We start from the raw sequence: 21,497 nt of genomic DNA, 5'->3' as shown, positions 1-21,497 counted from the left end.
CCCCCATCATGAATGAACTACCTCCCCTTGGGGAACAGAATCTCTCTATAATTTTCCTTTAAGGGAGGGAGAGAAAGAAGCCCAAGACCACTTGGTTTGACTTTTCTAGTTCTTACGGAGCCCTCTGGCATCAAAGCTGCTGCCTCGAAGCTCTGTCTTGGCTCATCTATACAAGGGCATCGAAGACTCCAACTTGATGGTGCGAGTGGTCAGTCTCCATTGTTTCAGCAACATTGTCCACAGCCCCGAGAAGGTAAATGTCCCCATCCTGAGCCTCTAGCTGGGAAGCCCTGCTCCCATGGTGACCCTCGGGTCCAAAAGGCAAATGAGTCTTTGCACTCCTGGCCACTTGTTGCCTCCTGTCTTTCCTCTAGGGTGGCCTGCTCCGGGCTCAGCTCCCGGCAATCCTGGATGCCCTCTATGACCCCAGGGAGATGGTGATCATGGCCAGTCTGTCTGCTTTGTCCAGCATACTCTACCAGCTGGGCAAAAAGAGTATTGGTCCCTTCAGCCTGGACATTGCCCTCAGCCTGAGACCATTCTTTGATGACGTGAGCTTTAGCTGTGGGTGTGGGTGTACCTTAGTGTCCTTTAATTGTGGGAATGTGGGTGATTGCACAGGAACATGGTGGAGGGTGGATTGGGACACTCTTAGCAAAGTAGTTGCCACCATGGGCCTTGGCCTCAGTTTGCTTATGGTCTGTTTGAGGAGATAGGATACATACAGCAGAAGGCCTAGGTACTCTTAAGAAGTATCCTGGAAAGAGTCAAATGCATCTTCAGCTCCTTGATTTAGGACTTGAAAGCAATTGTGTGCAAGCCCTCATTTTGAAGATGAGGAAACTGAGTCAAAGATTGGTTAAATGACTTGTCCAGAGCCATATGACTAGTAAGTGTCTGACGCAGAATTTGAACCTGGTTCTTCTCCTATCCATAATACCACACTGCCTCTAAATGAATCCAACTCTCAATGTTTTGTGTATCTTGGTCATGTGTCCTTGGGCCAATCTTTTAGTAACCCAATTTCCCCCTTTGACAATTGAGGCAGTTGAAGTAGAAGAACTCAAAGAACCCAACCGTCATTAAATCTAACATCCTAATACAAGTACAAAGTTATGCAGCCACTGTTTGAGCCTGTGTATGTGTGTGTGTGTGTGTGTGTGTGTGTGTGTGTGTGTGCATGTGTCAGTGTATGGGTGAGTGGCGAGGGGTGATCTTAGTATTGTCATATCTATGGAAATGTGTGTGCCTGGGGGTATAGCCACAAGGCAGTGGGAATGGTAATAGAGGTGGGTGGGCCTTTGAGTCTTGTCACATACATTTCTGGTTGATGACATATCTTCTTCTGAGTCTGTGTCGATGGGGGAGAGGAGAGGAGAGTAAGCAGGGGCATCTGTGAGCAATCTGAGGGAAGGGATGGTTTCATTTTGTCTTGGATCCTTAACGCCTGGCCCTGGGATGTTATTGTATATGGAAGGAGCTCTCTTGTGAAGGAAACCCCTTCATTTAATGGAACTCAGCAACGTAGAATTGTAGACAGGTGATTAGGAGCACTGTCAGGTTAGCTGACTTGCCCTCAGGGTTCCCCAGTCAGGCAGAGACTGGAAACCATGGATCTGAGGTGGCCCTCTATCCATTCTGCCATAGTAAGAGGCTACATATGTGTATGGATAGAGAGGGCAGAGTGTATTAGGTTACCTAGCCATCCAATTTAATCCATTGATCACTTATTAAGCCCCTACTGCATCCCAGGCAGCTAGATGGCACTGCAGTGGGCCTGGAGTCAAGACCTGAGCTCATATCTAACTTCAGATCCTTAACTGTGTGGCCCTGGGCAAGTCACAAATCAACTCTGTTTGCTTCAGTTCTTCATCTGTAAAAGGCAGAAGAAAATGGCAAACCACTCTGGAATATTTGCCAAGAAAAGGCCATGAACAATGTCCATGGGGTCATGTAAATTCAGACACAACTGAATGTGCCAGGCCCTGGGGCCACAAAGACAAAATGAAATATCTATTGAGTTGCTTCAGTGAGTGTGAGGGTATAAGACAGAATTGCTAGGGTGTCCATGTGTCTTTGAGTCTGGGGTGTGCTTGCATAAAAGGTGTGCAGGGGTGATCAGCTTATGTGTTTTAAAAGGTGAAGGGTGTATGTCTGCTAGAGGTCATGTGTGCGATGTAAGCATATTCATGGGGGAAATCAAGTTGAGGACATGAGTGTATGTGGCTGTGGCTGTCAAAGATCATGTGTGCATGTGTGTACATGTGTGTCTGAACAGGGTTCACATGTGTCTGTATCTCTTCAGAAGCCATGAATGTGTGGCAGAGGAGTGTGTCTTTGTGTCTCTGGATGCAAGGCAAACCATGGGAGGGTGCCTGCCTGCATGAGTATACTCAGAAGGATTGAGTTGGAGCAGGTGCTCATACATGATTGTATGTTTAAGAGTCAGTGTATGTGCATGCGAGGGGGACTAAGAGTTTGTCAATGTGTGGTATGTTTGTTGTGTGCACTATTTAGGGGTGTAAGTGTGTGACTGTTCATTCATGTCCGACTCTTCATGACCCCATTTTGGGATTTCTTGGCAAAGATATTGGACTGGTTTGTCTTTTCATTCTCCAGTTCATTTGATAGCTAGCGAACTGAGACACAGAGTGGTTAAGTGATTTGCCCAGGGTCACATAGCTAGTAAGTATCCAAACTCAGGTCTTTCTGACTCCAGGCCAGACACACTATCTACTGTGCCACCTAGCTGCCCACAAGCATATCAATAGGTCAGATTGTATTTCTGGGTGAATGAGTCTTATGTGAACATCTAATACAGATGGTCATGTTGGGCATTTATGCAGGAGAGATTTAATCTGTGTGCCAGTGGATGCTATTTTGTGTTGGAAGCATGGATGCCTATAGAAAGTCTATAGAAGGGCAGCTAGGTGGCGTAGTGGATAGAGCACCAGCCCTGGAGTCAGGAGGACCTGGGTTTAAATCCGGCCCCAGACACTTAATAATTACCTAGCTGTGTGGCCTTGGGCAAGCCGCTTAACCCCATTTGACTTGCAAAAACCTAAAAAAAAAAAAAAAAAAAGAAAGTCTATAGAAATTTTTGCAAGGTGAATCCCTTATGGAACACCTAGCTCAACTTAAAGGAATTCTCTGTTTGCATAGCCACCAGAGCTAGAGCTCAGGCTCCTAGTTCCCACATCTACCTGAGGCTCTGGCTCCTACAAATATGCCACCATCAATAGATACACAGAAGTCACCCATATGGAGGGAATGCCTCCCTCTCTCAATAGTAGGGCAAGTTGAGAGAGGCATGGATGTATCTGGAATCATTTGACTAGAAGATCTATCTTCTATGTGGCATCCACCATCAAAATGGAAGGCCACTTATTGTATACAACCCTCTGAGGTTAGTTTTTATCAACAAAAACATAGATGAGCTGCAGAACAGGTGCTGATCTGTATTGGTAGATGGAGTTTCCTCACTGGGAGTTCCCCATCAACAAAATCATAGGGCCAGTCCTCCCCCTAGCTCCTACCCCCCAGAAAAGTATGGATGACTACTCCATGTTTGTTCTGTTCTTCAGGTACATGGTCTTTTATTTCTGTACAGCAGCCAAGCTCATCCTTGGCTACTGTACCAAGAGGTTGTTGGTCCCTTAGAGGAAGTTGTTAGGTTCCAGAAGGGTAGCTAGGTGGCACTGTAGTGCATAGAGTGCCAGGCCTGAAGTCAGGAAGACTCTGAGTTCAAATGTGGTCTCAAACACTCACTAGTTGTGTGACCCTAGGCAAGTCATTTAACCCTTTTTATCTCAGTTTCCTAACCTATTAAAAAGAGCTGGAGAAGGGAAATGGCAAACCACTCCAGTATCTGAGCCAAGAAAACCTCAAATGGGGTTGTGAAGAACTGGACTCAACTGCAAAAGAAACACTTCCAGAAGTCTTGAAGCTAATTGCCAATGACCAGTCATTCCATAAAATGACCAATTTGCAGAGGACTATTTGTTCCTTTGTATTCATTCAGTTGTACTAAGACTATCTCAGGCATGTTCTGAATCTGAAAATATTACAACTCCATAGCCATCATGTCTCCATCTGTCTTTCATCTACACAGCTGAAGGCCTCAGAGATTCCACGGAGCGTGTCTTCAGTTATATTAGGGTGCAGGGACTCTCCCTGAATTCTCTTTAGTCCAGAGCTTCCCTTCTGCAGTTCCTGTATGCTACTCTGTTGATCATGTTTCCAGTGGGCCCTGCTTGGAGTGTCCCTCCTGGCTGTGAGACTTCTCTCTGATTCCGGCTTTTGGCCCAATGGAAATATTTCCCCACGAGAAGAGTGAGTACTATCATGCTCTTTTAATTCCAAGTCAGAGACATTTTTTTACAACTATTGTAGAAAAGTAAGTTATTTCTGCCTTGGACCAGCAAAGCTTTCTCTGTTTTGTTCCCATTAGAGTTTTGGTTAGACCTCTCATCTCATCTAGATCTTCTCTTTGGGATAACTCCTTGGTCATTGGGCTTGGAGGTTCCATGGGCAAACACTTTCTATATTGTCTGACTTGACTTTTGGAAGGTTAGATTCCAAAATCCATGAAAAAGGCTATTTGCCCAACAACTAGCACCCAGCTCTGGGGTTAGGAGCACCTCAAGCTTTCACAAGGCTCACAAGTAATGCCTAAGTCTGTCAGCTCTTTGGGCTGTTAGGACATTCAAATAAACATCTGTAAAGCACTGAGCATAGTGACTGACATGTTATAGTAATGTCCCTTCCCTTCCCCATGTAGGTGGTAGGGGAAAGCCCTAGAGACAAGCCCAGCCCAAAGGACAAGGTCACTGTCTCCTTTAGCCCCCGAGTTGCATCCCTAGGCTTTCACATGGTCAGCTGAAACTCGACAGAGGCCTGGGAGATCCCTTTTCTATTCTCTTTGGGAGTGGAGTGTCCTGCTGTTGGGTTCCTACTAGAGCTAGAAAGAACCTGAGATTGTCAGAAGATTAGGAGATGGCAGGTTAGGAAAGACCTCTGAGCCCCCCCCCCCCACTTTACAGCAGAGGAAACTGAAGCCCAGAGCTATGTCTAACCCCCCATTTGGCAGAGGAAGTCATGAAGTGATCCAAAGGCCAACTCACTTCCTCCCAGGCCCTCTGCCACCCAAGCCAGGTATGTCTGTGCCTCAATGCGTCGCTTCTCCCCACTCCCCCCAATGTGGGGCTTTGATTGTCCAGCTCCAAGGGATGGGGAAGGGAAGAGGCCGAGCATGGGGACGTAGCAGGCACTGGGCAATGGGGGTGTGCTCAGCTCTGCTGGTGCCAGCTCTCTACCTCTGTGCTCTTTCCCACTATCCCCCAGGGCTTCCAGGCCTGTTGGGTGATCTTGCTAATGTCTAACTCGGGCCTACCGTAGAGGCGAGGTAGAGTTTCCTTGATCTCCCCCAAATGACTTGGTCTCCTGTTCCCCTGACTGTCCACCCCTGTCCCTCACTCCCCCCGCCTCACTCGCTCCCCCCAGCTCTGGGGGGGGGGGGTTACAGACTCCTTCTGCCTTCTTTAAATCTTCTAGCCCCTGATCTTGAACTGGAAGGGTCCGATTCCACCATTTTATAGACCAGGAAACCGAGGCCCAGGGAGGGGAAGTGACTTTTCCCAACCTTGGACACCCTCAGGTCCAGCCCTCTCATTTTACAGTGGAGGAAACTGAGCCCCAGAATGGTGAAGAAATATAGCCAAAGTCACTCGGCAGTAAGTGGCAGAGCAGAACTTGGAGCTTGGCCAGCGGGGTTGAAATCCTGCTTTTAATGTTTTATATCACTGTGGGACCTAGACACCTCAAGTCCCAACTTCTTTTCATCTGAAACCTCTGCTGTCCCACTCCTTCCCTCCTATGGCTCTCCCTGAGCCCTGATTCCCTCCCTCCTGCCTGCTGGCCCAGCCTCCTGGGCCTCCAGCACTGGCTCCAACCTCACTTATTCTCCTGGCCAGACAGGAGAGTTGGAGTAGCCCATGCTTCCCGTTGCGACTTGAAGCTCTCTTCCCTCCATCACTCAGTAACCTCGCCTGCTTGGAGGTTCCCTCAGTCCATATCTGTCATCCAATCAACATTCTACTAGCTCTTGCCTAGAGACCTCCAGGACACTCTCCTTCCTGTCTCACTCAGGGTTCCGGGCCTGGCTCTGGCTCACTTCCTGCCCTCATACTAGGGAACTTCAGCATATGTTCTGGATTCTCTCTCAAGCGTCCACTTCCTCACCTGCTCATTTCCCACGACCTCTTCTTCCACCCATGACCTCAGCTGCCACATGGAGATGGTCATCCCTCGATCTTGCCCATCACTCACCAATTCTCCACTTGCTTGTTTAGGAATTCTGGCGATCACTTAGCTGATCACAATCTGTTGTCATTCCAACCCCATACCCTGATCTTTCTCCTCACAGTGCCCATTAATTCCTGAATCCATCTCAGGCCACCACCCCTGTACAGGCTACAGTCCCCATTTTAATTCCATGGTAAATTCACTTAAGTCTACACTGCCCCCTTTATCCCATTACTGACTAGGGCCCCGAGCCCTGGATCATTCCCACCACTCCTATGCCTTTGCGATGCTGAACAAAACTACAAAGCTAGAGAAAATCACAAAACTGAATTGACTGGATCCACTACAGATTGGTGTTATGTAATTTCATTTGGACCCTTACTGCATGCAGCAAAGCAATACTTTTATACCTTATTTACTCACTTACCTACTCAACACAAAGGGTCTTTGTTCCAAACCCTTTCATCCTTCCTCAAACCTGCTAGAACTCACATTTTCCTCACTCCATATCTGGCACTCTGTGCACTGTGATGGCACCTAGTCTTGATTTATGTGTTTCTCTAATTGTTAGAGAACGTGAGCATCTTTCATATAGTTATTAACTATGTTAATTCCTCCTTTGAAAATTATCTGCCCTTTGAAAGTAGCTATCTATCTCCAAAACTGGTAGAGCCTGAATGAAGATCAAAGATACATTCTCTTTATTTTTTTTGGTGTTTTTCTCGTTTCCTTCACAGAATGACTTACATGGAAATATATTTTGCTTAGACACATGGATAAGCTCTGTCAAATTGATTGCCCTTTTATTGAGGGCAGAGGAGAGAATTTGGAACTCAGAATTTGAAAAACTGTTAGAATTGGTTTTACATGAAATGGGGGAAAAAATTAAATAAGTTTTTTTAAGAATACCAAAAACAAAAAAGGAAAAGAAAATTATCAGCCCTTGTCCTTGGATCACTGCTCCATTGGGGAATACATATTAATCTTGTGAATATACATGTCCCTCATAGATTCTGAATATGTTTACTACAATTTTTTCTCAATTGTTTCTTTTCTTTTATAGTAGTATTATTGTTTTGTTTTGTAAAAATTCCTTTTGCATAATTGAAAAAAACAAAATACTATTAACTTAAAAAATCCTGTTGTATACTTAAACCCACCAATTTTACCTCTGATAATTGCTTCTATTTGTTTGATAAAAATGTTCCTCTTTTAAAAATTTGAGACCAATAAATCATTCCTTTTTTCCTTAATCTAAGATAAAATAATTAAAAATTCCCTTAGATCACTGTTTCATTAGAGTTAATTGTATTATATTCCTATGACATACAGTTCAAAACACATATAGCCTTCCAAATTTCCCAGCAATTGTAGCATTGTCTATTCTTCACCATTCATTTGTTTTTCTATTCCAGTACCAATGCTGTTACTCTTACAGTTTCAGTTTTGATAGTTATTTCTTTTTAGGGAGTTTTGAAATATGCTAGTGCTATACTACTCCCCCCAAATATACTTTCCCCATTTCTTTTTCATAGTTCTTGGATATTCTTGACAATCTCATTCCCATAAGAATTTTATTATGATTTGTGTCTAATTCTAGAAAGTAACATGGAAGTGGCCTAGTGAAGCCTTTCTGGCTTTATCTAATGACATGATCATGTAACCTTTATTGTTTTCATCTGGTTGATATGATTTACTAAATTAGCTGCTTTTCCTGACTGTTTTCTAACTTTGCATACCAGTAATAACCTCTACTTTGTGGTGATGGTTAGTTATTTTGATATCCTGTTACATTCTACCTGTTTGAGTTAATTCAATTTTTTGCCTCTATAAGCAATAATATTGGCCTATAGTTTTATTTTTCTCAGTTTTATCTTTATTTGGTATCAGGAAAATAATGGCTTCACCATTTTTCTGTTTTGAAATAATCTATGAAACAAAAATCTTAGACTTTTGGAACTGTGGCTACTGCTCAGTTGTTCAGTCATGTCTGATTCTTTGTAACCCCATGGGACTGGAGCACACCAGTTCCTTTTATCCTCCAACTATCTTTCTCTCTCTTTTTTTTTTTTTGTCCCTCCAAATTTTTTTTAGGTTTTTGCAAGGCAAATGGGGTTAAGTGGCTTGCCACAACTAGGCAATTATTAAGTATCTGAGGCCGGATTTGAACTCAGGTACTCCTGACTCCAGGGCCGGTGCTCTATCCACTGTGCCACCCGGGCACCCCCAAATCTAGCTTCAGACACTTCCTATCTGTGTGACCCTGGGCAAGTCACTTTACCCTGTTGGCTTCAGTTTCCTCATCTGGAAAATCAACTGGAGAAGGAAATGGCAAACCAGTCCAATATCCCTGCCAAGAAAATCACAAATGGGGTCACAGAGAGTCACCTAGCCGCCCACCTCCAAACGTTTTAATTTCTTGTTTAAGATTTAGTTTTTTCAATGATCTCTTCAACAAAGCTTTTACTTTTTTCCAATTACATGCAAAGATAGTTTTCAACATACAATAATTCATGAGATTATGAGTTCCACATTTTTCTACCATCCTCCCTCCCCTCCCCCCAACATGGCAGCAAACAATTTGCTACAGGTTGTACATGTGCAATTGTGTTTCATATATTTACATATTAGTCATGTTGTGAAAGAAGAACTAGAACTAAATTGTGGCAGTGAAAACTGCCTGTTTATATCCTTTGGCCATTTATCAATTGGGAAATGACTTGTATTCTTATAAATTTGGCTACATGTTTTATTTATTTATTTGTTGGTTGCTTGGTTTATTTGTTTGTTTATTTATTTATTTTAGGTTTTGGCAAGGTGATGGGGTTAAGTGACTTACCCAAGGCCACACAGCTAGGTAATTATTAAGTGTCTGAGGCTAGATTTGAACTCAGGTACTCTTGACTCCAGGGCCTGTGCTCTATCCACTGCACCACCTAGCTGCTCCTCCACTACATATTTTAGAAATGAGTCCTTTATTAGAAACACTAGCTGTGAAAATTGTTTCCCAGCTTTCTTCATATCTTCTAATCTTGATTGCATTGGTTTTATTTGTGCAAAAACTTTTGCATTTAATGTAGTCAAAATCATACATTTTGTAATTTATAATATTCTCTGTCTCTTACTTTGTCAGAAACTTCTGCCTTCTCTGTAGATCTGACAGTCTCTTTCTTGTTCTCCTAATTGGCTTATGGTATCACCCTTTATGTCTAAATCCTGTACCATTTCGACTTTATCTTGATATGGGGCTCCACTAAAATTTAGTCTGTCCAAGTTCATGTACATTGTTTCTATGATACTATGTATCCAACTCATCCTCTGCTGTCTCCTTTTCCTTTTGCCTTCGGTCTTTCCCATAATCAAGGTCTCTTCCAGTTAATCCCATCTCCTCATTATGCGGCCAAAGTATTTAAGCTTCAGTTTTAGAATTTGATTTTCCAGTGAAAAGCCTGAATTGATTCTTTAAGTATTGACTGGTTTATTCTCCTTGTTATTCAAGTGACTCTCAAAAGTCTTCTCCAGTGCCACGATTCAAAAGCATTGATTCTACAACTCTCAGCTTTTCTTATAGTCCAATTTTCACAGTGATACATTTCTCCTGGAAAAGCCATAGCTTTGATTCTACAGTCCTTTATTGGCAAGGTGTTGTCTCTGCTTTGTAGTTTGTTGACCAGATTTGTCATAGCTTTCGCTCCAAGGAACAAGCATCTTTTAATCTCATGCTTTGCGGTTACTGTCCACAGTGACCTTTGAGCCCAGCAATGTCAAATCTGACAATTCTTCCATTTTTCTTTCTCCATTTGCCAGAAGTGATGGAACTAGTGGTCAAGATCTTATTTTTTTTTCCTTAAGTTTTAAACCAGTTTTTACACTCTTCTCTTTCAACCTCATCAAGAGATTCTTCTTCCCTTTTTGCCATTAGAGTTGTAGCTTCTGTAAATCTGAGATTATTGATGTTTCTTCTGGCAACTTTAATTTCAACTTTTGATTCATCCAGCCTGGCATTTCATATGCTGTACTTTGGATATAAATTTGAAAAGTAAGGTGACAGTATGGAACCTTGTCATACCCCTTTTCCAAGCTTAAATCAATCAGTTGTTTCATGTTTAGCTCCAACTGTTGTTTCTTGACCTGATGCAGATTCCTCAGGAGACAAGTGAGATAGTCCATCTTTTTGAGGATTTGCTGCATTTTGTTGTGATCCACACTGTTAAAGGTGCAATGACACCTGTGTCTGGTGGTAGTGGTGGTGTATATATACACATACATGGGATTGTGTTTGGATGGCTGCTTCAAAGAGGGATGTGGGTGGAAGTATGTAATTTATACCTGTAATGTATGTTCATGTCATGGAGGAAAAAGAGGATACTTGAATGCTTCTGCATGCTTTTTCATACAGAGGATAAGTATGTTTATGATATGTGTTATGCACTATACATATATATATATATATATATATATATCTGCATATATATATGGACAGTTGGATACACAGATATATTTCCATGCAGTTTACCAATGAGTGTCTGCACATGGGTGTACTGGGATCTTTTGTATACACAGGACAGAGAATATGGTGACAGAAATATTCATATATTTTGTCTAGGTCTGTGACTTAATTAGCACATAGACTCCCATTTTCTCCAAGCTTCTAGTCTTCTAGAGTTGGCTGAAGCACTGTGAGTTTGTCCAGTATCATGTAGCCAGTGTGGTCAAAGTTTGAGTTCCTGATTCCATGATCATCTCAGTGGTAGATATACAATCTCTCTAACATGGCATATATGAGGATATGGATCATGTATGTGTCTGTGTATGTATACAGAAGATGTATAAATGTGGGACTCAACAGCTATATTTGTGTGCACGTGGGCCCAAGGTCGGGGTATAAGGGAATGGATAGGCACAGGCAGGCAATCCCGATGAGTGTATGACTGCCTGTGGTTGGGTATGTATGTGTCTTTGGCTGTGGGATTGAATGTGTGTTTGTGAGTGCACAGGTTGATAAGTGAATATAATTAAGAATGGGAATACATATGGAGATATATAACATTGCTTGTCTGTATGCATAATGTGTGCAAATGGCCCCTGAGTGTCTGGATGGCCACATGCAGGTGAATGTAGGGAGAAGTATGGACAGGAGAGTAGGCAGACTTGTGCCTGTGAGCTTGTGTGTGGCCATCCTTGGGGGTAAGGCTGCCCAGGTTTAATCCTGGGTAATGATGTCTCTGTGAGTGTGTGGGGATGTTTATATATCTGAGTGTGTGTGGTACATGTGAAAGGTTGAGGGTGGAACATTAAATGCTTAGAGATAACATCAGTGAATGTGAGTGTGCATGCCTATGATCATGCACAAGTGTGGGAAAGACAGTCTGCCTATGATACATATAATATGGGCACCTGTAGAGATGGGGCGATCTAGCCATATGCCTGTGTGTGAGTTTATCGGCATCCATGTAATTGTATGTTGTACTGCCAATGCTTAGAAGGATGAGAGTGGATCCTGATAAGGATGTTTGTGCACAAAGGTACGTTTAAGTGTATTGTGTGAGAGGGGGTGAAGGTTGTGTTTTGGTTAGAAAAGTGACCAGTGTTATTATAGCAAAGTTGGGTGGTGGGGAATAGAGGGATCTGGGTGTTCCAGCAAGACAAAAAGTAACTCTGTGTTGCTCCAAGTGTTGCCTTGAATATGAAGCCCTTGTTATGTTCAGAATATACCTTGAGCGGTAGTGTATGTATGTGTATGGCCCTCTGTATTTGTGGATAAGGCACTGAGGATGAGTGTGTATGTATTGGGGGGGGGGGAGATGATGTAAGCCCAGAAGAGGATGGAATGGGGAGAGAAGGTGTAAGTAGATGGGTGCATGTGGACTGGTGATATTGTGGTTCTTCTAGCCATGGGACTGAGGGCTTCTAAGCATATGCATATGTGTGCACAAGAGAGCTGAGTGTGAAATGGGTGCCAGTGGCTTTTAGTCTGCTTATAGGGTGAATACGCCTCTGTAGTACTGTGGGTTTTTCTATACAAGGGAATGTTTGTGTGGTTGTGAATGACTATAAATCTCTGAGTGTACGTGTAGAATGAGGAACTCTATTTATATGGTGTGTGTGTGTGTTTGTGTGTGTGTGTGTGTGTGTGTGTGTGTGTGTGTGTGTGTACATAGGGAGTGGAGTGGAGGTATGTGAATAGGAGAGTCTGCTTCTAAATGGCTTATATATGTGAAGCTGACCATCCATGCATCTATATACATTTTTTTGTCCTTAAAATAACTGCAGTTTAAAAAAATTACTGATATCTTCTGTTTTTACATCACCTGGATTTCCAACTTTATCCCTTCCCCCTCCCTGAGCCAGAGAACCAGTTTCTGCAATTAGGAATAAAAAAGAAAGAGGGCAAAAGGAAGCTTAGCAAAACATCCACCAAGTCTGACAGCCCAGTCAGTGTTCAATACCTGTAGTTCTCCACTTCTGCAAAGACAGGAAGGACATACATATTCTCATCTCTTCTGTGGCTTTGTTTATGTCTGGGAGGCTGAACATGCACACGTAAGGGGTGTGGGTTACACCCCCCATGTAGATTATATGTGTTCACATGAATCTGTCTAGATGTGGCTCACAGCGAGGCATGAATAGATATCTCTGGGTTCTCTTTCACCCATTCTTTCCCGAGGGAGATTTTTATTACTGCCAAGAGGGGAAGTAGGAGATTGGAGCCAGAAACTGACTTCTTTTTTTCCTCAGAGAAACGGTACTAGGTGAAAATTTTATCTGTCTGCCTCCTTAAGTATTTTTAGTCTAGGGGAAATAATTTCTAATCTCTGCATCGTTCCAATTTTAGTGTATGTGCTGCCGAAGCGAGCATGATAATTTCTATGTGGAAGCTGTGTCTAATCACTCTCCCTAAATGGGAAAGAAGTAACCCAAGTTAAATATGAAAGACTTAACTCCCTTCCCACCAAATTCTAATTCCACACTAAAAACATATAGCAAATAAACTCATTTATCCAAGCTCATAAACAGAAATCAGAGAAGATACACAACCAATAAGAATATTGCAGATAATACCCAGAGTGAATGCGCTCTTCCACTGATAGTGATATATCTCAGCACAAGCAAGAGAAACAATCTCATGTGTCACCTGAGGAGAAATTCTCTGAAATCCCTAGGGACATGGGACATGATCAAGCCACTCAAGTCCTCTATATTTTGACTTCTTCCCAGAGTCTTTCTCTCCCTTTGGGTACCGAAAGAGAATATAGAATGACAAGTCTTCTTTCTCAAAGATGGAAGTCGAAAATCTTTCTTTCCTCTCAAACTCCTGCCAACTTGGGCCCTCCCATAGGCATAAAACATTGAGTAATCGATCTCCACTAAGAGGAGAATCTTATGCAAATGGGCTTTATGTCATAGATTGCATATCTCCCCTGGGCTGAAACTCTTTGCAGTCCCTTGAAAAAATCAGCTAGGGACAAGCTTGAAACCTATAACTGTACAGTATATACTATACAAGCATATTTATATAGTATATATGCAGACATCAGCTCTTTGAAACAAGAAGAGTGATTTTCCTAGCATTCCAAATAACCAACTTACAGTACTATTGAAACTAAAATAAAACAAATGTTCAGTAACCATCCATGCAATAGACAGGACACTATCTGGAACATCTGCCAAGAGTGACAACATGCTCATAGGACAGAATACATTCCCAAGTCAAAAGTAGATACCTAATCATAGTACACAACAAGCAATCAGAAACCACAAAGCACGGCCAACTAACAAAAGCCAGGCTAGCTTAGACAAGAGGCCTCTGTAAAATTGAGACTTAACAATAAGCATTGATGTCTATGCAAAATGATTAACAGCCATCGCTATAGCCTGAGCCTAAAAAACCAACAAAGTCAAGTGAAATCAGCAGACCTAAATGTGCAGCAACATTAGACAGAGGACACATATCTCATGAGCATCAGCGTGCCTTCCAGTTGCCCTGTGCCATTATCACTTAACCTGATGATGGCTTTGCTGGATCTAGTTATCTTGTCACTGACTGCTTTCTCTGTTCTATGCCAGAGCTGCTAGGTGGTCTGGCTGACTGCCAGGATCATTATAGACTAGTTTACCAACCCTTGGACTGGAGCCATGTCAGGTTGGCAAGTGACACATTGGAACTCCAGGGTGTCGAATCTATTGCATCTGTTTGGGATAGGAAAGGAGTTGCCTCTGACTTCAGTAAATTGGGAGGATGAATTGAATATGGGGGCTAAATATGTGCAAGTAGGTTGTTAATTGTATCTGTGGACAAGAGCTTAGATCTCTGTGATGGTGATGTATATGCTTGCATGTGGGACTGTGGTTATATGTATGTGTGCCCCTGAGACATGGATGAATAAAGTTATGTGTCTATGTGCATACTTAGATGAGGTAATATGTATGTGCTGGGATGATTTTGTGTGGGTTTATGCACAGAGTGACAAATGACAAGTGTGTGGGTTGGTGTGATGGTCAAGTTTATGAGATTTAGAGTGAGTATGCTACTGAATCATACAATGGCAGACCTAGAAGAGGCAGTAAGACTCACAAGGGAGAATGGCAGAGTCTGAAGGGCCCTTAGAACAGAGAATGTCAAATCTTGGAGCAACCTTCGACTACGATGGCAGAGCTTGGGAGGAACATGTAACTTACCTCCCTCATTTTATAGATGGCAACATTGAGGTCCATGACTACTTACTATATAGATGTACAAATGCATGAATGATTGTGAGTGCTTGGGGATCAGGAGAGTGTTTATGTACCTGTGAGTGCACATGTGTGATTATAGATAGATGATTTTGGCAAGGTAGGAAGCATGCCTTGGTGCAGGGTCAAGAGCAAAGGAAGCAAAAGGCTAGGCACCTGGGACCCCATCCTAGGCCTATGCTCTTCTAGCCAAATTCAAAGAGTTCTAAAGCAGATCTGGCCTCACCTCTGGACTGAGTACCCCTGGAGAAGCCAAAAACGTGAGTCAATTTGCTGGGGTGGATGGGTTGGAATCCAGGTCTCATGGGAGTGACTGTGTCGGTGTGAATGCCTTGGTGGAACCTTGGGGGTACTCATACATGGCATGGCCACTCTGGAGGGTCAGCCCAGATAGCGAATATCAATGGCTCCTGAGACTACCCTGTGTCTCAGTCACTGCCTAGCCCTTAGGCATTTGTGTGATAAGCCCCACCATCATGCAATCTTTCCTTCTACCCATGTGGCTCTCAGGACAGAGAAATTATCCGAGGTACTGCCATCCATGTCTTTGGAATCCTGGTGGGCAGCATAGAGACCAAGGAGTCACCCCTGATGAAAGAACAAGTCTGCCGGAGCCTCATCCCCCTGCTTTTCCGCCTTATGGATCAAGAAGTGGATGTGGTGAAGGTGAGTTGGCTGTCCTGGGCCTCACTGCCAGGCCACCTAGTCCCCAGAGGCGATGTGTGCGTGGAGGGTTTTCTTGGCTGTGTGACCTTGGCCACATTATTTAAACCTCAATTTTCTTGTCTAGAATAATTCTTGTACTGTGTATCTACCATGTAGACTTAAAGTTAGAACTAGGCTAGCTCTGTTAAGCATAGTAAGTACGTATGTAGAGATGGGCCCTTAGCCAGACCCTTCCAGTGGGCCTCTAGCTTCCATGGCTCCTGCCTGGTTCCTTGGTTCCCATAATAGGGACAGGGCTTGTGGAGAGAGATTAGGGACAAAGGGATAGAAAACTTTCTATTATCATTCTTTCTCCTCTTTCTTCTTTCTCTTGGGGGCTCTCCTTTTGACTTGAATGGTCCCTGCCTTCATATCTCTTATCATAAAATGTCATTTTACAAGGGAGGAAACTGAGACTCAGGCAAGGCAATAATTTGACCAAACAAATTCCTGCATGAAAACCCAGAGCCTTTGACACTAAGGTCTGTGTGCTTGCCAATATACAACCCTGCTCTTAGCACCTCAGCCACTCAAGGCAAACCCATTCAGGTATTCCTGCCCAAAACATATGGCTGCCCATGGAAAAGAACTTGGGAAGTTGAAGTGGAATTTCTTAGGTTTGTCTTTGGGCCCACTTCCTGATATTTCTAAGGTCCTGCCTTTGCCTCTCCTTCCTTTCTTTCCCTCCCTACCTCCTTTCCTTTCATCCTCCCTGCTGTCCTTCCTCCTCCCTCCTTAACTTTCTTCCTTCCTTCCTCCCTCCCTCTCTCTTTCCCTTACCTCCCTCCTCCTTTCATCCCTTCTTCCTTTCCTCCTTCCTTCCTTCCTTCCTTCCTTCCTTCCTTCCTTCCTTCCCTCCCTCCCTCCCTCCCTCCCTCCTTCCTTCCTTCCTTCCTTCCTTCCTTCCTTCTTCCCTTCCTGCTTCCATTCCTTCTTTGCTTTCTCCTTTCTTCCTTCCTTCTCCAAACTTCAAAGATGAACTAGAACTCTAGGTCCAGCAGCTAGCCCCTTCAGAGTCTGACCAGGATGATGAGGCCCAACCTGTTGCCTCCCTAAAGGTTCCAGAGGCCCCCCTTTCTCCTCCCCCTTGCCTCTCCAGTCCAGCTTCCTTGTCTTCTATTTCCTCACTCCTTATCCCATGAGGGAGAACACAAAGAGGAGGAAAGGTTCTTCCTGCAGCAGCAGCTGTGAACTGAGCCAGTCCTCTTTGGTGACTGCAAAATGAGGCCCCTGGGCTCTGAAAACTAGGCTTCACCTCTTTGTAGCTCTTCTCTCCTTAGTCTCTTGAAAAATTTCCAGTCCTGACCAGACTGAACCAAGGCCCAAAGAGGTTTGATCCCATGAATGCCAAGAAAGACCAGGACCCAGAGGGGAAGAGGAGGCCCAGCCAAGGAAAGGGACCTTAGGCTAGGCCAGGAACGGGGCTCAGAGACTCACAAAACTTCAAAGTTAAAGGGGCTTTAAAGGCCGTCCAGTCCAACCTGCACTTGACTGAGAATCCCCCCAATGGCCTTTGTCTATCTCTAGAGAGCGGCTCCTCTCCCTCCTCCGGACCATCCTTTGGGCTTTAGGCTGGCTCTGAGTAGAACGAGCATATTCCCATGCATGGAAAGGCAATCTGGCCCGCTACTCTCCCCCCCTGCTTTTGTCCTCATCTTGCCTATTGGGACTAAGTTGCACGAGCCCAATTCCTCCCCAACTTGGTAGACCCTGAAATCCTTCAGGACCTCAAGGGCTTTTTCTTACTCAATCTGTGCATCAATGTGTCGACAATTGAGGCCCAGGGGATTTCTGCTATCCCTTTTCTTGGCCAGGGGCACCTCTCCACCATGCTGGAGCTGCTTTAGGGGGTGATTGGGAGTAGTTTTATCATTGGCTTCTCCATTTTCACCTTCTCCTTGATTGGTTCTCTCCCTCTTTTCTTTTTTTCTTTCTTGTATTTATAGTTTCCATTTTTTACCAGGAAGGTATTGAAGGCCAGAGGTGGGCAGGCATCTGTGATGTGTGCTTTTTATGTGGAGAAAAGCCTGTGCATAAAGGTCTGCACATGGATAAATGTTCTTCCAGCAGGGTGGGCATGGATCCTAGTTCCAGCCTCCCTGCTGGACCCCTTTATTTTCTTCCCTTCTCAAATCAGCTCCCCTGATATGGCCTTTGCCATCTATGTGTAAAGGTTCCCAGGACTATCAGCCTTTCTCATATTCCACTTAGCTCTCTGCTCCCTCTGCCACAGTCAGCCCTTCACCAAGTGCTATTGCTTCTTCTTTCAAAATCTTGCCTGTCTGGCATTTCCAATGGTGCTGCCAGCCCATGCCCTTGGCACCTCACTCTTGGCCTGCTGCAAAAGCTTACTGACTTGACTCCCCTCCTCCAGCTAATCTGCCCTGAATACCACCTTACCTAAAGTCTAGCTTTCATCACAGTATCCTCCTGCTTAGAAGCCTATGGCGGTACTCAACTGCCTACAGGCATATGTCCACAACCCTAGCCCACCCATAGGCAGATCTCACCTGACATGGCCTGCTTGAGAATCTAGACTCTGGGCTCTAGTCAAGCTGGTCTCCTTATTCACAGAGAGGTTTTTGAGGCCAGGTCAGAGAGGGAACTTGGAGGGGCCCTGGGAGACAGGATGGGGAGGGGCCTGGGATACTTCTGTGGCCTCTGACGGAGTGACATAGTGATGACTATAGTTATCTCAGATGTACATATTGGAGAGAGACAGATAGACAGAGACAGACAGGGGAAAAAGACAGAGACAGGAGAGAAAGAGACAAAGAGAGAGCTGAGTCTCTCTTCCAACCCATGGCCCACCCAGGGCTTTCCCTGACCTTGGCTTCCTGTGTGTTGCAGAAAGCCAAGTTCGCCTTCTTCCGTTGTGCCAGCTTCCTAAAGTGGAAAGAGCTGGAGAAGCTCTTCCGTCGGATTGCCTGGGAGGAGGGCCTGCAGGCATTGCACAACATCTGGAAGTGCTTCGTAAGAGAATGGGTCTAGCGGGGGGGGGGGGGGGGGGGGGGGCAGAAGTTGCATGGTGGGTACTCATTGGTATGCCCTAACTCTGCTTGGACTCAAGGCTCAGGACCCTGTCCCCTTGTCCTCAGGGCCCCTAAGGCTTTTCTCCCCAGTGTCTCATAGGCACTAGTTCTTGGCAGACTAAACTGATGGGCCTAAAGAGCTTGGACTGGCCCAAAGGCAACGGGCCACTATTGGATGCCAGGCCCATAACCTTCAGACTGCTTTTTTCTCTCTATTAGATGGAAAACATGTTCTCCAAAATGGACCTTTTCCTATCCCAGGCCCTGAATTATGTCTACAGCAAACAGTGGAGCATGCGGACAGCTGCAGCCCTCTACATAGGTATTGCCCCAGAGGCAGGGTCCTTGCCATGCCTCACTTTTACCTCAGTGCCAGGCCCTTCTCTCTCCACTGCGTCCTGCCTCTGGCCCAAGCCAAGGCTTCTCTAGAGTCCCTAGATGGCTTCACCATGAACAGTCCCCCTTCTCCACTGGCTACTACAGACTCTCCTTCTTCAGTTGATTATAGGACCAAGATTGGAGAGGGGCCTCAGAGGGCCCCAGTCCTTCCCCCTTTTATAAAGAAGGAGAGAAAAGCCTATTAAGGAATTTGGTCAAGGCCCCAAGGAAATAGAAAAACTGAGATAGAAACCTCCTTGGACCCCATCTGCCAATAATAGCCATATTGTTGGGGGAAGGAGGTGGGAAAGTTATGGAGGAAAATGGGAGTGGTTGGGTGGGAATGCCTTCAGCTGGGTACAGGTGGTTCCTGGGTGCTCCATTGTGCTCCTTATCACAGCAGTCACTGGGGCCCAGTGACAGAGATGGTTTGAATTGGGTTCTAGGACCATTTCTGCCATTGACATGATGTGGGATATCAACAAGTCACATGCCTTCTCTGGCCCTCAGTTGCCTTATTTTTTCTCCCTCTCCTGGGGCCCATCTGCAGTCATCCTGGCCTATATCTTGTCACTGGACTCTAATGACTCTGGAGGAAGAGAGTGATACTGATAACTTTCAAAGCTCATGTAAATCTAGTTCATTTAGAAGTCAAGATATCGCCCTCCTGATGTCATTGATACTCTTTGAGAATGAAGGACATTCAACAAACCCCAACTCCCAAATTACTTTAGGAACTTAGGCTATCACTTATTCAGCTGGTCAGCCTCCTGACCAGAGTGGGGAAAAGTATTGAATTTGTCATCAGAAACCCTGAATTAGAACCCTAGATGTGCTACTGATTAGCTGTCCCCTTAGTTTGTAATGTTCACTCCCCCCTGCAAATTACCCTATCAATCAATAAACATCTCTAAAGGGGCGGCTAGTTGCACAGTGGATAGAACACCGGCCCTGGAGTCAAGAGGACCTGAGTTCAAATCCGGCCTCAGACACTTAATAATGACCTAGCTGTGTGTCCTTGGGCAAGCCACTTAACCCATTGCCTTGGAAAAAAAAAAAGAATACATCAATAAACACCTCTAAAGCACCTGCTATGACCTGGAACTGTGCCCAAGACTGGGGATGCAAGGAAAGGCCCCAAACAAAACAAAAAGCTCAGTCCCTGCCCTCCAGGAGCTCACAATCTAATGAAAGAGAGGCTGGAAAATCAGTAGATCTTGACAGATATGTAGAATGTAAGCTCCAAGAGGGCAGGAGGACTTTTTTTGTCTAGCCCATTCACAACCTTAGACTATTAATAAATGCCTAGTCAACTGGATTGGCTCCTATCCTACCCCATCCCATCCCCAACTTGTACCTGACTCAGGTGGCCTCCAGCCTTCAGGCCTCTACTGCTTTTGCCTCTCAATCTAGGACACACAATCAACTTGTTGCCTTATGCGGTGTCCAGGGTGCTGGATGGAAAAGGGTTGATTCTTCTGTATGAGGGTAAGTGGGGGTGCTGGGATTTGATGGGACAGGATAAAGGAGGGTATATCCCTATCTAAGAGAGTCAGCTGGGCAGACTTTACAGTAAGCCTCATTTTCCCACCCTGTCTAATGGGGATATTCAGACGTGTCCACCCTCCCTGGGTACTTTGGACTATGTAGAAATAGGCAGGAAAGGATTACTGAGTAAAGCCCTAAATGTGAAGGCTTCTGGATGTGGGTTGAAATCCTGGTTGTGCAGCTGACTCATCATGTGACCTTATGGATTAGTGGCAAGAATGACCCTGATATAGCAAACAAAATGCTGACTTGTCATGTACCTGCCTCTGATGTTACCTTAGGCAAGTCATCCCCCCTCCCTGAGTTTCAGTTTCCCCATCTGTAAAATAAAGGGCCCTCTTTTTCTGTCTTGCACCCCTTTTGGCAGGCTAAAGTCTATGGACACCATTCTCAAAATATTGTTTTTAAATATATACAATCAATTACACATACATTTTTTCCCCATCCTAGTTCCTTGCTCCCTTGAAATCTATCTGTGGATCCATTAGAAGGGACCCAGGTGGACCCCAGGTTAAGAACCTTTGTTGTAAATCTAGGTTCCTCCTTGGATCACAGTTTCTACTCCCTGGGCCTCAGTTTCCTCCTATGTAAAATGTGTTGGAGGGTTGAGATCTCTCCCAGCTGTAGATTCCAGATTCCATGATGTACTTCTAAATTCTTGATCCTCTGATCTCTTTTAGCTTCAGTTTCCTCACTGAGACCCATCTGGAGCTCTAGATTGGGCCTCCAATAAGACCTGGGTTTGATTCCTGGCTCTTGATATTCAGTAACAAACTGCTTCTAGGTTGGTCACTTCTC

At 44.5% G+C, this 21,497-nt stretch overlaps 1 protein-coding gene across 2 annotated transcripts in view; it reads left to right on the top strand.

Annotated features, from left to right (window-relative positions):
• Positions 1–21,497, top strand: part of LOC141497777 (maestro heat-like repeat family member 5) — a 117,704-nt gene that overhangs the window by 95,790 nt on the left and 417 nt on the right. For both annotated transcript variants that reach the window (XM_074200589.1, XM_074200588.1), the window contains 6 exons: positions 110–253; positions 375–551; positions 15,547–15,702; positions 18,592–18,714; positions 18,993–19,095; positions 20,565–20,639. In XM_074200589.1, coding sequence (XP_074056690.1) covers positions 110–253; positions 375–551; positions 15,547–15,702; positions 18,592–18,714; positions 18,993–19,095; positions 20,565–20,639 — 778 coding nt within the window. The remainder of the gene's footprint in view (positions 1–109; positions 254–374; positions 552–15,546; positions 15,703–18,591; positions 18,715–18,992; positions 19,096–20,564; positions 20,640–21,497) is intronic.

The sequence above is a fragment of the Macrotis lagotis genome, chromosome X (genome assembly GCF_037893015.1).
Source record: "Macrotis lagotis isolate mMagLag1 chromosome X, bilby.v1.9.chrom.fasta, whole genome shotgun sequence".
Lineage (NCBI taxonomy): Eukaryota > Metazoa > Chordata > Mammalia > Peramelemorphia > Peramelidae > Macrotis > Macrotis lagotis.
The sequence above is the reverse complement of the archived record's forward strand: the minus strand, read 5'-3'. Positions and strand labels throughout refer to the sequence as shown.